Source organism: Pipistrellus hanaki, assembly GCF_964339955.1.
Source record: "Pipistrellus hanaki genome assembly, chromosome: 8".
Classification (NCBI taxonomy): domain Eukaryota; kingdom Metazoa; phylum Chordata; class Mammalia; order Chiroptera; family Vespertilionidae; genus Pipistrellus; species Pipistrellus hanaki.
The window spans coordinates 44974262-44989374 of record NC_140510.1 but is presented as its reverse complement, the minus strand read 5'-3'; the positions used below and the strand labels follow the sequence as shown (position 1 = coordinate 44989374).

Below are 15113 nucleotides of genomic sequence, written 5' to 3'. Positions count from 1 at the left end.
TTGTGGATTAATTATAACTTTGTTGCTATGAAAATGTATCCCAACTTTCATGAAACTGAGGGCAAGACTTTTTTAGAACACAAATCATTTGTATCTTGAGTATTCACTGTTAATATCTGTTTAAATTTTGTGAGATAAATTTCTCAACATTTTATTTTTAGCCATTTGGTCACAATCAATCTCAACAAGACATTCTTCAAGAAAATACAATATTAAAAGCCACAGACGTTCAGTTCCCTGTAAAACCGGTTGTAAGCACTGAAGCCAAGGTAATGAATTTATGTAAATAAGTTTTGGGAAGTAAATTTCACATCATAAATTGTTCTTAAAACAAAGTAATTACTACCACAGGAAAATCTATCCAAGAGGTATATAGTTGATCCTTGAACAGTAAGGGTTTGAACTGCACAGGTCCAGTTAAATACATTTTGATAAATATATTGGAAATTTGCAGATGAATCACATAGCCTAGAAATATTTTTTAAAATTTTTGAAAAATTTAGGTATGTCATGAATACATAAAATATACTTTTATCGAAAGAGTATAGTCTAGACATACTAAATATGTCTTAATTGACTAAGTCACTGATAAGGCTTTCGCTCAAAAGTAATAATGTGGATTTTCAACTGCACTGGGGGTTGATGCCTCTAATCCTCATGTTATTCAAGGGTCAACTATATGAGAAATAATAAGCCAAAACCGGTTTGGCTCAATGGATAGAGCGTCGGCCTGCAGACCGAAAGGTCCCAGGTTCGATTCCGGGCAAGGGTATGTACCTTGGTTGCGGGTACATCCCCAGTAGGGGGTGTGCAGGAGGAGGTAGCTGATTGATGATTCTCTCTCATTAATGTTTCTAACTCTCTATTCTTCTCTTCCTCTCTGTAAAAAATCAATAAAATATATATATATATTTTTTTAAAGAAAGAAATAATAAAAGTATTATGTTGAGTCCTGGCTGTTGGTTGGAGCGTTGTCTTGTGCACTGGAGGGTCCCAGGTTCAATTCCTGTCAGGGCTTATGGGTTCGATCCCGTCAGGCTGTATACATAGCAAAAGTACCTTGTCCAGAATTATACCTAATATAATTCTCGTGCTATCTGCCCTAGCTCTTGAGAAAGCCTGACCTCTTCTTTAGCTTTCTTAACACATAGAAGTCTCTGAAGCTAAATATATATATATATATATATATATATATATATATATATATATATATATATCTTCAAAATTTTCATTGATTTTTGGGGAAGAGAAAAACAAACATGTATCATCTATCAGTTGCCAATTGCATGCACCCCAACCGGGACTGGGGATGTGCCTTGACCAGAATCAAACCAACGACCTTTCAGTATACAGGATGTCACTCCTATCAACTGAGCCACATCAGCCAGGGCTGTACTAACCAGGTCCAACCCTGCTTAGCTTCTGAGATCAGGTGCATTCAGGGTGGTATGGCCATAGACTAGTCCATATATGTCTATGTGATATCATGAAATAGATATTTCTAATAGCAAAACTATGATGGTCCTTAATATCTTCCCACCTTCGTCCTCTGGCCTTTCCCACTTTTACTCCTGCTTTGTTATGCTCATCCCAAAGTTTATTTCTCTGTGACTCCCTGATGTAGTCTTCTTTTTAAAACCTGTGAAATTCCTAAGACAAACACATGACATTCCCATTTCTTTCTGTTATGAAGAGTCTAAGCCAGTGGTTGCAAACTCAGTCAGTGGAGCGGCAAGCCACAGCTCTTGAGCTACAGTTGGCTGACCACTGGTCTAGGCCATCAGAATAATTCATAAAGAGGCATTATGTACCTTCTGTTAGAAGGTGTAGATAAGCCCTGCTATATGTCCCTGATCAAGGTCATAATGGCCTTCGTAATTGTACTGGTTATTGTGTAATATCAGTAATTGTCCCACAGTTCATGTTATCTTATTTTAAATTTATCCATATTTTTAAAAGTATTACAGATGTCCTCTTCTTCCCCATTGACTCCCTCCACCCCACTATTGTCTGTGTCCATGGGTTATGCATATCAATTCTTTGATCTCTCTCCACCCCGCCTTCCTCTAGATTGGTTAGTCCAGTGGTCGGCAAACTCATTAGTCAACAGAGCCAAATATCAACAGTACAACAATTGAAATTTCTTTTGAGAGCCATATTTTTTAAAGTTAAACTTCTAATGCCACTTCTTCAAAATAGACTCACCGTGGTATTTTGTGGAAGAGCCACAGTCAAGAAGATGCAGTTTGCCGACCACAGGGTTAGCCTATCCATTGCATCTTTATTAGCCTTTTGCAAATCATTTGAATGACTTTTAGAAGCTTGGCAATTAAAAAGATAACTGGCCCGTTCATATTTTTAAAAATGAGTATTTTTGTAAGGTAAATATGGCTCCTTTTAAAAAGATCTTGACTACAATATCCCTGGTAACATAGATGCTAAAATCCTCAACAAAATATTAGGGAATCAGATCCAGCAATACATTTAAAAGATCATACACCATGAGCAAGTGGGATTTATTCCAGGGATGCAAGGCTGGTATAGTATTTGCAAATCAATCAATGTGATACATTACATAAACAAAATAAAGGATAAAAAAAATCACATGATCATATCAATAAGAGTTTTTTTGATAAAAACTCTTAGCAAAGTGGGAATAGAGAGGGATCATACCTCAACATAAGAAAGACCATATATGACAAACCTATGATCAATATCACACTCATTGGGCAAAAACTAAGTGTTTCCCTTAAGAACACTTAATGGGAAAAGGACAAGGATGTCTGCTTGCACCACTCTTATTCAACATAGTACCAGAAGTCCTAGCCACAGTAATCAAACAAGAAGAGAGGAGGAGGAAGTAAGATTATTTGCAGATGACATGATATTGTACATAGAAAACCCTAAAGACTCCACCAAAATTATATTCAATTTAATAAATGTAGCAGTTATAAAATCAACATCCAAAAATTGATGGCATTTTAATACACCAATAATGAACTCTCAGGGAAAATAAAAAAAACAACCTGTTTACCAACAAAAAAAATTTAAGATATTTAGAAATAAACTTAACCAAGGAGATTAAAAAAAACCTATAGTCAGAAAATAGATTCCAAATAGCCAAAACAATCTTGGAAAAAAGAACAGAGTTGGAGGATCACAATACCAGATATCAAACTATACTACAAAGCCACTGTAATAAAATAAAAAATAAAAAAATAAAAAGCATAGGCATCAAAATCTCAGACTTTTCACAGATACATCTTCTACAGCAAGAAAAACAAAGGAAAAATTTTTTTTTAAATGGAACTACATCAAATTAAAAAGTTGCACTGCAAAAGAAACCATCATCTAAATGAAAGGGGAACCCACTGTATGGGAGAACATATTTGGCAATAATACAGCTAATAAGGGGTTAATTTCCAAAATATATAAAGAACTCATACAACTCAACAAAAGGAAGACAGTCCAATTAATGGGCTAGGGACCTAAATAGACACTTCTCCAAAGTGGACATACAGATGGCCAAGAGACGAATGAAAAATGCTCAAAATCACTGATCATTAGAAAGATACAAATTAAAATGACAATGGCCAAAGCCGGTTTGGCTCAGTGGATAGAGCGTCAGCCTGAGGACTGAGAGGTCCCAGGTTCGATTCCGGCCAAGGGCATGTACCTTGGTTGCGGGCACATCCCCAGTGGAAGGTTGCAAGAGGCAGCTGATCGATGATTCTTCCTCATCGATGTTTCTAACTCTCTATTCCTCTGTCTTCCTCTCTGTAAAAAATCAATAAAATATATATTTTTTAAAAAAAATTAAAATGACAATGAGGTACTGCCTCAACACCTGTCAAAATGGCTAAACAAATGACTAGTGCTAGTGAGGATGTGGAGAAAAGGGGACAGTTATGGGACTGCAGACTGGTACAGCCACTATGGAAAACAGTGGAGTTACCTCAAAAAATCAAAAATAGAAATGCCATGCTGAAACTGGTTTGGCTCAGTGGATAGAGCGTCGGCCTGTGGACTGAAAGGTCCCAGGTTAGATTTCGTTGAGCATCTGCCTCCTGGTGGTCAGTGCGCCTCATAGCAACCAGTCATTCTACCGGTTGTTCCCCCGTTTGGTCGATTTGTATAATAGGGTTTATTATATAGGATATGCATTAGCCCATGGACACAGACTGTAGTGTGGTGAAGTCCAGGCGGAAGGGGTAGGGACTGGGTGGAAGAGGGTAAAGGGGTGTAGGATGGGGGACATATATAATACTTTCAACAATAAAAATAAGACTTTGGGAGGATCCAAGATGGCTGCACAGGTAAACACCTAACCGCAGCCGCACACAACAATTTCAATAAAATACAATTAAAATATAAAATGGATATTACCCAGAACTACAGGAAAGTCGACTGACTGGAAATTCTACAACGAGAAGCAAGGAGAAAACCAGAAGGAAGAGCGGAGGAGCTGTAAAAGCCTAAGAGTCCTAAAAACAGAAGGGAAGATCATAAGAATCAAGTCAAAGATTTGGAACATAAAGAGCCAGAAGACACTCCTCCTTAAAAGCAAGAAGGCAAAAGAATCCAGAAAGTTGAAGATAATGTAAGAAAACTCTGGGACAACTTCAAGCGAACCAACATCAGAATTATGGGGATCCCAGAAGATGAGAGAGAGCAAGATATCGAAAACATACTGAAAGAAATAGTGACAGAAAACTTCCCCCACCTGGTGAAAAAATTAGACTTACAAGTCCAGGAAGTGCACAGAACTCCAAACAAAAGGAATCCAAAGAAGACCACACCAAGACAAATCATAATTAAAATTCCAAGAGCAAAAGACAAAGAGAGAATATTAAAAGAAGCAAGAGCAAAGCAGGTAGTTACCTATAAAGGAGCACCTATACGATTGTCAGCTGATTTCTCAACAGAAACCATGCAGGCCAGAAGGGAATGGCAAGAAATATTCAAGGTGATGAATAGTAAGAACCTACAGCCAAAAATAATCTACCCAGCAAAGCTATCACTCAGAATCGAAGGCCAGATAAAGAGCTTCACCAATAAAAAAAAAAAAGCTAAAGGAGTTCATCACCACCAATCAAGAATTATATGAATTGCTGAAGGGGGTTCTTTTGGAAGAGAAAGTAAATAAAGATAAAAACTATGAACAACAAATACATTAACTATCAACAAGTGAATCTAAAAACCAAGGAAATTAAAAAAAAATCTGATGAACAATATTAACTGTTGAATATAATAGAATCAGAGGTATGGAAGGGGAGTGACTGACGATTCTTGGGGAAAGGGGGAGATGGGGATGTGGGAAGAGACTGAACATAAACTGTGCACCTATGGATGAGGACAATGGGGGTGAGGAAAGGGCAGAGGGTGGGGTGGGAACCTGGTGGAGGGGAGCAACGGGGGGGGGGGGGAGGAGAGGAACATCTGTAATAATATGAACAATAAAGATTTAAAAAAAAAAAAACAATGAAAATAAAAAAAATTTTAAGATCTTGATGTTAGCATCTAAATTTTGTCTTCTGTTTATCTACAGTATCAGTGAGAATAGAAACTAAATGACTTTAGTCAATGCAGAATCCATTTATTGACATTATTAATAGTAACAAGAATGAGTATAGTGTGAATTTAGTGTGCCAAAAAGAAGTCCAGTTTACCACCTCTGGCTCTTTATAGGTCCCACAGTCACCCGTTGGTACCAGGGGAAAATCACATTATTTTTTGCTTGTTTCATAACCTTTTGTCCCTACAGAGCACACCTTTGCCAAGTACCTCTACTGACCTCATTTAAGCATCTTAAGCATATTTACTCTGCATATACTTAACCTTGTTCTTAGTTTTTCATCCTTTTAAACTCTGCCTTCAACATAATCACTCTTGATTTTTTTTCTTTATCTTAATCATTTTCGGAGTGTTATCTGAAACTTTTTTTATTTTTTAATGACTTAAAAAGATAAAACCTAAGGGATCAGAAAGACTTTTGATAAAATACTAGTATGCTAACCATGGTATAATGAGAATAGCTACATTTGTTTTCAGAGAAAAAATTACTTCTAATGATTTTCAAAGCAAAACAACAGGCAAAATTGTTCCATTTAAATTGAAGTTTGATCACATTAAAAAGTTATATGTGTTACCATTTTCTTATTAATGGTTTGTTTCATCGCAAGCTATAGGGTACATCTAGTGTCAGCAATAAGAAAGGGAAAGAATTACCAATTGTTATCTAAGAATGTTTTATCTGTTGCAAAAAAAAACACATGAATCTCAAATATGAGTGAAAGAAAGAAGCCAGATAAAGAGAACATAATCTGTGATATCACTTATATAAATGTCAAAACAGCAAACTCAACTATAGTGATGAAAGGGTAGAAGGTAGAGTCCATGCCTAAAAGGGCAGGAAGAGACTCACATGGTTTTGGTAAAATTATTTTATCTGATTGCCAGTTGCATAGATATATTCACTTTGTACTATCCTATCTAATAAAGGGGAAATATGCAAATTAACCATCACTCCATCACAAAATATGGCAGCGCCCATAGCCACAAGATGGCGGCACCAGTCCTCTCAGCCCCACTGGAGTCCCCCAAGCCCAGGGATCTGCCGCTGAGAGCAGGCAGTGTGAGCAGCCTGGCGGAATGCCTGCTTCGTCACCATAGTGACAAGGCAAGCTTTCTGCGCCCATCCGCAGATGGGCCTCTGAGCAGCGGGCACCGAGTGGCCAGGCCCCTCCGAGAGCTACTGGTGCACAGATTCATGCGCAGGACATCCTCCGAAAATAAGACGTAGCACGTGGAAAGATAAGACATCCCCTGAAAATAAGACCTAGCGCAACTTTGGGAGAAAAAATTAATATAAGACACTGTCTTATTTTTGGGGAAACAGGGTAGTATACTTATAATTAGTGTTTTATTTTTTTAAAAAAAGAAGCTTTTCTCAAAGACAGGATATGTAAAACCAGTCTGAGAAAGGAAAAAGATAGTAATTATATTCCTCTTTTAATTATATTCCACTTTTAGCTTTTAAAAGTGTGCTGATGCTCAATGTTAACCTATGAAACAAAAACCTCAATGAAGTATCCCTTCATCTAAAGAAAGTCTTTATGCTCAATAGGAGAAAAAAAAATAGTATGGTTGAAAATAGCATACCCTCTGGCCAAACTAAGCTGATAGTGAGAGGATTATTTTAGCAGAAGATAAATTCTAGAAATAAGTGTGCAGAATTTGTAATTATAAATGCAGCTTTCCATATCCAATATATTAGAAGTCCTAACTAGAGCAATTAGGCAAAAATATAAATAAAATGCATCAAAATCAAAAAGGAAGAAATAATTTACAGATGATATTATACAGTTAACCCTTTAACGACACAGGTTCAAACTGCACCAGTCCACTTACACAGATTTCTCAGCTGACCCACACAGTTCACATTGAATGGGGGTCAGCGGATCGTTGGAGGGGCCAAATAAGTTCCATGTGGATTTTGACTGCTGGGAGTTGTCACCCCTAAACCCTTGTTTTCAGGGGTCAACTGTATACTGAAAACCCTAAAAGCATCACCCAAAAACCGTTAGAACTAGTCAACAAATCCAGTAAAGTTGCAGGATAAACTCTATATAAAAATCTGTTGCATTTCTATACACAAACTATCAGAAAGAGAAATTCAGATAAGATCATTTGCATACAAAAGAGTAAATAAAATACCTAGAAATTAATTTAGCCAACATTGAAAACTTGTAAGATGTTAATGGGAGAAATTAAAGAAACACAAATATATGGAAAGAAATTCCATGCTCATGGGTTGGAAGAACTGATTGTTGCCGAAACTGGTTTGGCTCAGTGGATAGAGCGTCGGCCTGCTGACTAAAAGGTCCCGGGTTCGATTCCAGTCAGAGGCATGTACCTTGGTTGCAGGCGCATCCCCAGTAGGGGGTGTTCAAGAGGCAGCTAATCAATGATTCTCTCTCATCGATGTTTCTAACTCTATCCCTCTCTCTTCCTCTCTGTAAAATATCAATAAAATATATTTTTTAAAAAGAACTGATTGTTAAAATGTCTGTACTACCTAAAGCAATCTACAGATTCATGTAATCCTTATCAAAATTCCACTTGTATTTTTCACAGAACTAGAACAATTATAAAATTTGTGTGGAACCACAAAAGGCCCAGAATAGGCAAAGCAGTCTTGAGAATAAACAACAAAGCTGGAGGCATCAAGCTCCCTAATTGCTGTCATATAACTGTAGTAACCAAAACAGTATGGTACTGGCATAAAAATAGACACATCGATCAGTGGAACAGGATTGAGAGCCCAGAGATAAACCTACACATATATGGTCAATTATTTTATGAACAGGAGTCAAAAATATGCAATGGAGTAAAGACAGTCTCCTCAATAAACGATGTCAGGAAAACAGAAAAACAAAAATTTACTCAAAATGGATGGAAGATGTGAAGATGTAAAGATCCGAAACATAAAATTCCTAAAAGAAAATATAGCTGGTAAGCTTTTGACCTCTATCTTGGTGTGGAATTTTTGGATTTGACACCAAAAGCAAAGGCAACAAAAACAAGTGCATACCAACGCTTCTGCACAGCAGAGGAAACCAACAAGATGCAAAGGGAGGGACTTGAATAGATCTTTATACCAATGTTCAAAACAGCATTCACAATAGCAGAAAGGTGGAAACAATCAAATAGCAACAGGTGAATGGATAAACAGAATGTGGTATATACATGCAGTTGAATATTACTCAGTTTAAAAAGAGACAAAATTCTGATGCATGCTGCAAGTATGGATAACTCAAACATTGTGCTAAGTGAAATAACCCAAATACAAAAGGACAAATGTTGTGTGATTCCACTTATATTCTAGGTACTCATATAGATATTTAGGATAGCCAAATCATAAATCAGACAGACAGTGGTTTTCAAAGGTCAGGGGAGGAAGAAATCAGTAGTTACTGTTTAATGTTACAGTAAAAGTTTCAATTTGAAATGATGGAAAACCTGTCTTAAATGTGTCCATTCTTGCCGAAACCGGTTTGGCTCAGTGGTAGAGCGTCGGTCTGCGGACTGAAAGGTCCCAGGTTCAATTCCGGTCCAGGGCATGTACGTTGGTTGCGGGCACTTCCCCGGTAGGGGGTGTGCAACAGGCAGCTGGTCGATGTTTCTCTCTCAGCGACGTTTCTAGCTCTCTATTTCTCTCCCTTCCTCTCAGTAAAAAATCAATAATAAAATATATTTTTTTAAAAAAATGTGTCCATTCTTCTCTGGAATTTAGAAGGGGAAAGATTTTAACTGCTGACTTTTTTTTTTTAAGGCCTTTATACGACGCTGTTTGGCATACCGAAAAGAAGATCGATTTGATGTGCACCAACTGGCAAATGACCCGTACCTCCTCCCTCACATGAGAAGATCAAACTCTTCAGGAAACTTGCACATGGCTGGGCTGACAGCATCCCCTACACCCCCCGCTTCAAGCATAATTACGTTCTGACTTTCCTCCAAAATCGGCATGATATCTTTGAATTGCTTCCAGGTGCACACTTGAGTTCAAGAGCATTTGAGTGTTTTTTTGTTCCTTTATTTTTTACACAGGACGTGATTGAGAACTGTTCGCGAGCTGAAGTTCTTTGTAGCGTCATTTGTATGGGAAAGGATCATGGATGGTGAATAAATGTACACTTCTGACTATAAATAATCTTGAGACGTGAAGGGTGACTGCCTGTTACACAGAAATGAGAATACCATGTTCAGACGAAGAAAAATGATTTGTTTGTTTGGGGAAACACTGTAAATAACGTTTATAATACTTAAATACATTTGGTTGTTACTAAAGAGGTCTAATATGAAGGGTAGTTTTTCATTATTTAAAAACATTTGGAAAAAATGAGAAATATTTCTAACACAAGAACTACAGTGCCTGGATACATTCTTCAGCATTCGGTAGTTAATCTGCCGAAACCAAAGTAAGAACTGAATGACAGTGACAGTTGTGTTTTATAGAGAGAATGTGAGAGTTAGAATCTTTGGACAAGGTTAGCCTTTGTCATTTGCCTGTTCTGGCTTTTACCACATTGTACCTCGAAATCACATGTCCTTTTTTTTTTCACTGATTATGTTAAAGGGAGAGCTATTACTCCTGGATACTTTACACCTTTGACAAAATGCGCTGCTCATTTTTAAATCAGTTGAATTCACTAAATTGTAATATCGCCAGTGTTTTCAATATGTTAGAAGTAACATTTTTGTTTTGATGCCAGGCCTTGTTCATTAAAACAAATGACAGTATGTAACCAAATGCAGACCAGTTCTATGCAGGATAATGATAAATTCCCTTCTAGTTCTATTGTAAATTGTTGTACATATGTCATATTTCAATTACCAAGTTTCAGCAGCTTATTCTTGTACAAATGTTTAAAAATAATGGCTTTTCTAATTGGATATTGTATTTTTTTTAAGTCTTGAAGGCGCGTTAATTGCTGCTAAATGATGTTGCTTCTTTGCTAAAAAAAAAAAAAAGAAAAGAAAATATCGAATGACCTCCTTAAAAAGGTGCAAATTGACTGTACATCCTAGAGGCATATTAAAAGCAGGCATTCATTAACAATCAAGGCATGTAAAAATGATCCATGTTGGACATATAGAATTCTCTAAATCAGTTCCTTGGGTTCTAGGGCTGTGGAGCACATAGATACTAGATTTATACATTGTTCATGGTTATTCTACATTTCTAGAAGGTTCTTATCAGCAAGGTGGGATGATGGTCCCATAAACAAGTTTCTTGTGGTTTGTACAGATTTGTTAAAATGTGAACATTTTCTAACTGCCTTGTATGGTGTAAACCATTATTTTTCAGGATGTTGTATTTTACTCCTGTAAAAATTATTCCTTTATTGTTATATTCATAATGCTGATACTTACATGTAAGTTGTCCCTGTTGCTGAAAAAGGAGGCTCTACTTACTTTACCACAGATTCTCCTTAATATTGTACAGTTAAACTGTGGCTGTTATTTCTGATGTTGCAAGCCATTTTGTTTTTCCATTGTACATACACACACTGTCTCTTTAAAATGCTGCTGAAATTGTAGAGAATGTAGCCAAACTGGTAATAAACAATGACAGTTAAAATTTAAAGACTATGAAAATTGCATTTTTAAGGGAGTTTTCAAGACTTAGAATATTGGCTCTGACTTGGCTCCTTAAGAATCAGCTGAATAAATTCTTTAAGTATACTTCAAGACAAGTATAGAGTGTTCATGCTGTTAAAGTGAACCTAATAACCATTATCAAGGTGAATTCTGGGTGAGTAACAGCACTATCAGGAGTGGCTAAGGGCTGTGCCTGCTCCTCCGTAGATTAAGATAGAAATCCTATAAGAAATATTGACATGGTAATGAAATGTTAACATTAAGTGCCTTTAATTTTGTTATTTTCATCATTCTGAGTCATAAAGTACTATGTTCATAGAGTAACTTACTTGAAGTTCTGAATTGAAGGAAAATGCCCAGTTTTAAAATTTTGGTGAGATATTAAGTGACTATAAATCTAACGAGATTGATTTGAATAAGTAGTATAGTTCAAGATCACTGCTTATCATCATTTCCAAATGAAAGTGGCTACTAGTCTCAAAATGCAGAAAAGGAAGAAAATGAGTAACTTATAAACCGTCTCTTCCTCCTAAAGCTTTCCCAAACAAATGCTATAGATTTCAGATTATATGCCAGTAACCCAGTAAATATGAATACTGTTATCTTCACAAAGGAACTTGATATCTATCACCAAGTGATTTCAGTTACTCTGGCAATCTTCAGCTCTAATATCTTCTGAAGCTTAAACTGTTCTGGTTTCCTGAATTCACTCCTCAGAATGTGTCACTTACACTCCTGAGACAACAGCAAGGTCCTCTCCTTTGACTCTCTTATTGGCCTGTTTCCTGTAAGAGTCAGCACTGTTACAGGTAAAATGCAGTTTTTGGAGATGATTTTAGAGTCTCTCTGATGTGCAGTAGTTTCAGTGTGTGCACCCTGAGAGGAAATAAGTGTAGAAACTACCCTAATAATTAATTAAATCAAGAATTGGGTAGATATCAGATTGTCTTTTAAAAAAAACAAAAATAAAACTTTTTTGTCCATCCCCTTCTAAAAAAACAAAAGAACTTTGTTTAAATGGTACATAAAATGTAAACAAATACCTTTGCAGATACCTCATTACATGAAGCTAAAGTGGTGGGGAGTTTCAGTGAAAAATTTAAAGAAGATATTGTGCGTTTTGCTATTCATTGTTACTTACTAAATATAATGTCATCAGATGTTACTACCTATTTAATTATAATGCAGACTGTCCAGTCCTTTAGGTTGTTACTTTTAGAATTGAATTGCATTGCTGTTTGTGTGTGACAAAGCTTTATACCTTTAAAGTCATATTTGTAGGTCTTTCTCTAATCCCACCTAAATTTTGACATGTTACCTGATAGAATTTCCTCATAAATATACTAAAATTTAATGTTCTGAAGGCATTCAAAAAGTGTTTTATCAGCTAATTTATATTAAATTATTAGGATTCTCGTTCCTGGCAACTCTACAACAGTTCTAGGATTTATATAATTTGTCAATCTCAATGTTCTTTCCTAGAACATACACATCTCTACTTGCCTTTCCTTAATTTCCTTCCCTCCTGTCCCCCTTTTTGGAGCATTCTTCTCTCCCCCCCCCCCCCCCCCCCCCCCCCCACACACACACACAGAATTCTTTAGTGTTTGGGAAAGATTTGAGTAAATATATGTGAACCAACTTCAAGAATTTACATAGAAGCAGGGAAGAACTTAATAGAATTATTTTTAGTTAGAAATCCTCACTCATTTAAAATACTAGGGATGTAAATTACCTATGATTGTTTTAAGAAAGGCAACTTTCAAAAAAATGAGAAGAAAACTATAAAATAGAAAACGATAAAAAGATAAGTACATGTCTTTCAATAATTAACTTAAATGGACTAAATTCTCCAATCAAAAGACAATTTTTTTAAAAAATGTTTATGCGGCCTACAAGAGAGTGACTTCAGATGTAAGGCCATACAGACTAAAAGTGAAGAGATGGAAAAAGATAATCTATTCAAATGGCAAGAGAGTTGCTGGTATAGCTATACTCATATCAGACAAATAGACTTTAAAGCAAAGATTATAAGAGACAAAGAAAGACATTACATTGTAATAAGGGAGTCAACCCAACAAAAGAAATAACATTTGTAAATATGCCCCCATCATTGGCGCATCTAAATATATAAAGCAAATATTAAAAGAAATAGCAATACAATATAATAGGGGTCTTTACTATACATTCTCTTCAATAGATCATCCAGATAGGAAATAAGGAAATCGGCTTTTTATTACATTAAACCAGATGGGTTTATAAGATACGTATTATACAAAACACTATAAGCAACAGAACACATCCTCAAGTGCACATGGAATTCTCCATAGATCGTATATTAGGCCACAAAACAAGTCAAGATATTCAAGAAAATTGAAATAAAAACAAGCATCTTTTCTGACCATAATGCATGAAACAAAATCAATTACAAGAATGAAAATTCACAAATATGTACTGATTAAACGACATGCTACAGAACAGCTAGTGGGTCAAAGGAGAAATGAAAAAAAGTTGAAAATACCTTGAGATAAATAATAACAGAAACAACATTCCAAAACTAATGGGATGTAGCAAAAGCAGTTCTGAGAGGGATGTTCAGAAATAGCAATAAATGATTATATTAAAAAAATAAAATAAAAACTTTGCACCCCAAGAAACAAAAACAAATGAAGCCCAGGAAGGAAATAAAGATCACAGCAGAAATAAAATAGAGACTAAAAAGACAATAGAAAAGGTAAAAGTAAGAGCTGGTTCTTTGAAAAGATAAACAATTGACCAATCTTTAGTTAGACTCACCCAGAAAATGAGAGGGACCAAATAAAACTAAGGAGATATAACTGATATCACAGTAATACAAAGGATCGCAAGAGACTCCTCTGAACAAATTTGACAACCTACAGGAATGGTAAAATTCCTAGAAGCATACAACCTACAAAGACTGAAGCACAAAGAAATAGAAAAATCTGAACAAATAAGTTACTAGTAGGGAGACTGAGAATTGGTAAACAAACACCTTCTAATAAGCAAAAGTCTAAAACAAGACTGGTGAATTCTACAGCATTTAAAGAGGAATCAATACCAATTCTCAAACCCTTCAAAAAAAAAAAAAAAAAATAGAGCCGAACAGGTTTGGCTCAATGGATAGAGCATCGGCTTGGGGACTGAAAGGTCCCGGATTCGATTCCGGTCAAGGGCATGTACCTTGGTTGCGGGCACATCCTCAGTAGGGGGTGTGCAAGAGGCGGCAGCTGATGTATGACTCTCTCTCATCGATGTTTCTAAACTCTCTATCCCTCTCCCTCTCTGTACAAAATCAATAAAATATATATTTTTTAAAAAAAAAATAGATGGAAAAATGGTAGTCAGGAGAGGATCCAAGATGGCTGCTCGGGTAGACACCTAGCCGCAGCAGCTCACAACAATTTCAATGGAATACAACTAAAATGTAGAGTGGACATTGCCCAGAGCTACAGGTAGTCGACTGACTGAAAACTCTACAATAGGAAGGAGGGAGAAAACCAGAAGGAAAATCAGAGGAGCTGAAAAAAAGCCTAAGGTACGGAGACATGCTGTGCGCTCGCACGTACGCGCGCGCGGAGAGGTCGCAGCCGGAGAGGAGGAGAGGGCTGGGTGCTGCCCGGCGTTCCCTAGCAGGAAGGAAATAGAACCCCCAGCCTGGGCTGAACCCCTGAACCGGCAGCGCTGAGCCCCAAGTTATGGGCCAGACCCTGGGGACCCAGGCTCCGGCAGGGGGAGATGGGGCTGTGAGGCGGAATTCCTGGGGATGGCGAAAGGCGGGGCCCCCGGAGTCGCGCGCACATGGCGCGCAGAGGACTGAATGTTGACTCTGATGCTGGATTACCCTAGCCGGAAGAAACAAAGCCTCAGGCGGTGGCGCTGAGCCTCAGTCCAGACCGCCCTGATCTCCAGGTCTGGGCCAGTCCCTG

The 15113-nt window shown here is 36.9% G+C and overlaps 1 protein-coding gene across 1 annotated transcript in view; it reads left to right on the top strand.

Annotated features, from left to right (window-relative positions):
• The window catches only part of TLK1 (tousled like kinase 1), a 139462-nt gene extending 128299 nt beyond the window's left edge, over positions 1 to 11163 (top strand). The window contains exons 20-21 of the mRNA XM_084892299.1: positions 162 to 269; positions 9335 to 11163. Coding sequence (XP_084748425.1) covers positions 162 to 269; positions 9335 to 9511 — 285 coding nt within the window. The 3' untranslated portion in view covers positions 9512 to 11163. The remainder of the gene's footprint in view (positions 1 to 161; positions 270 to 9334) is intronic.
• The last annotated feature ends 3950 nt before the right edge of the window (positions 11164 to 15113 follow it).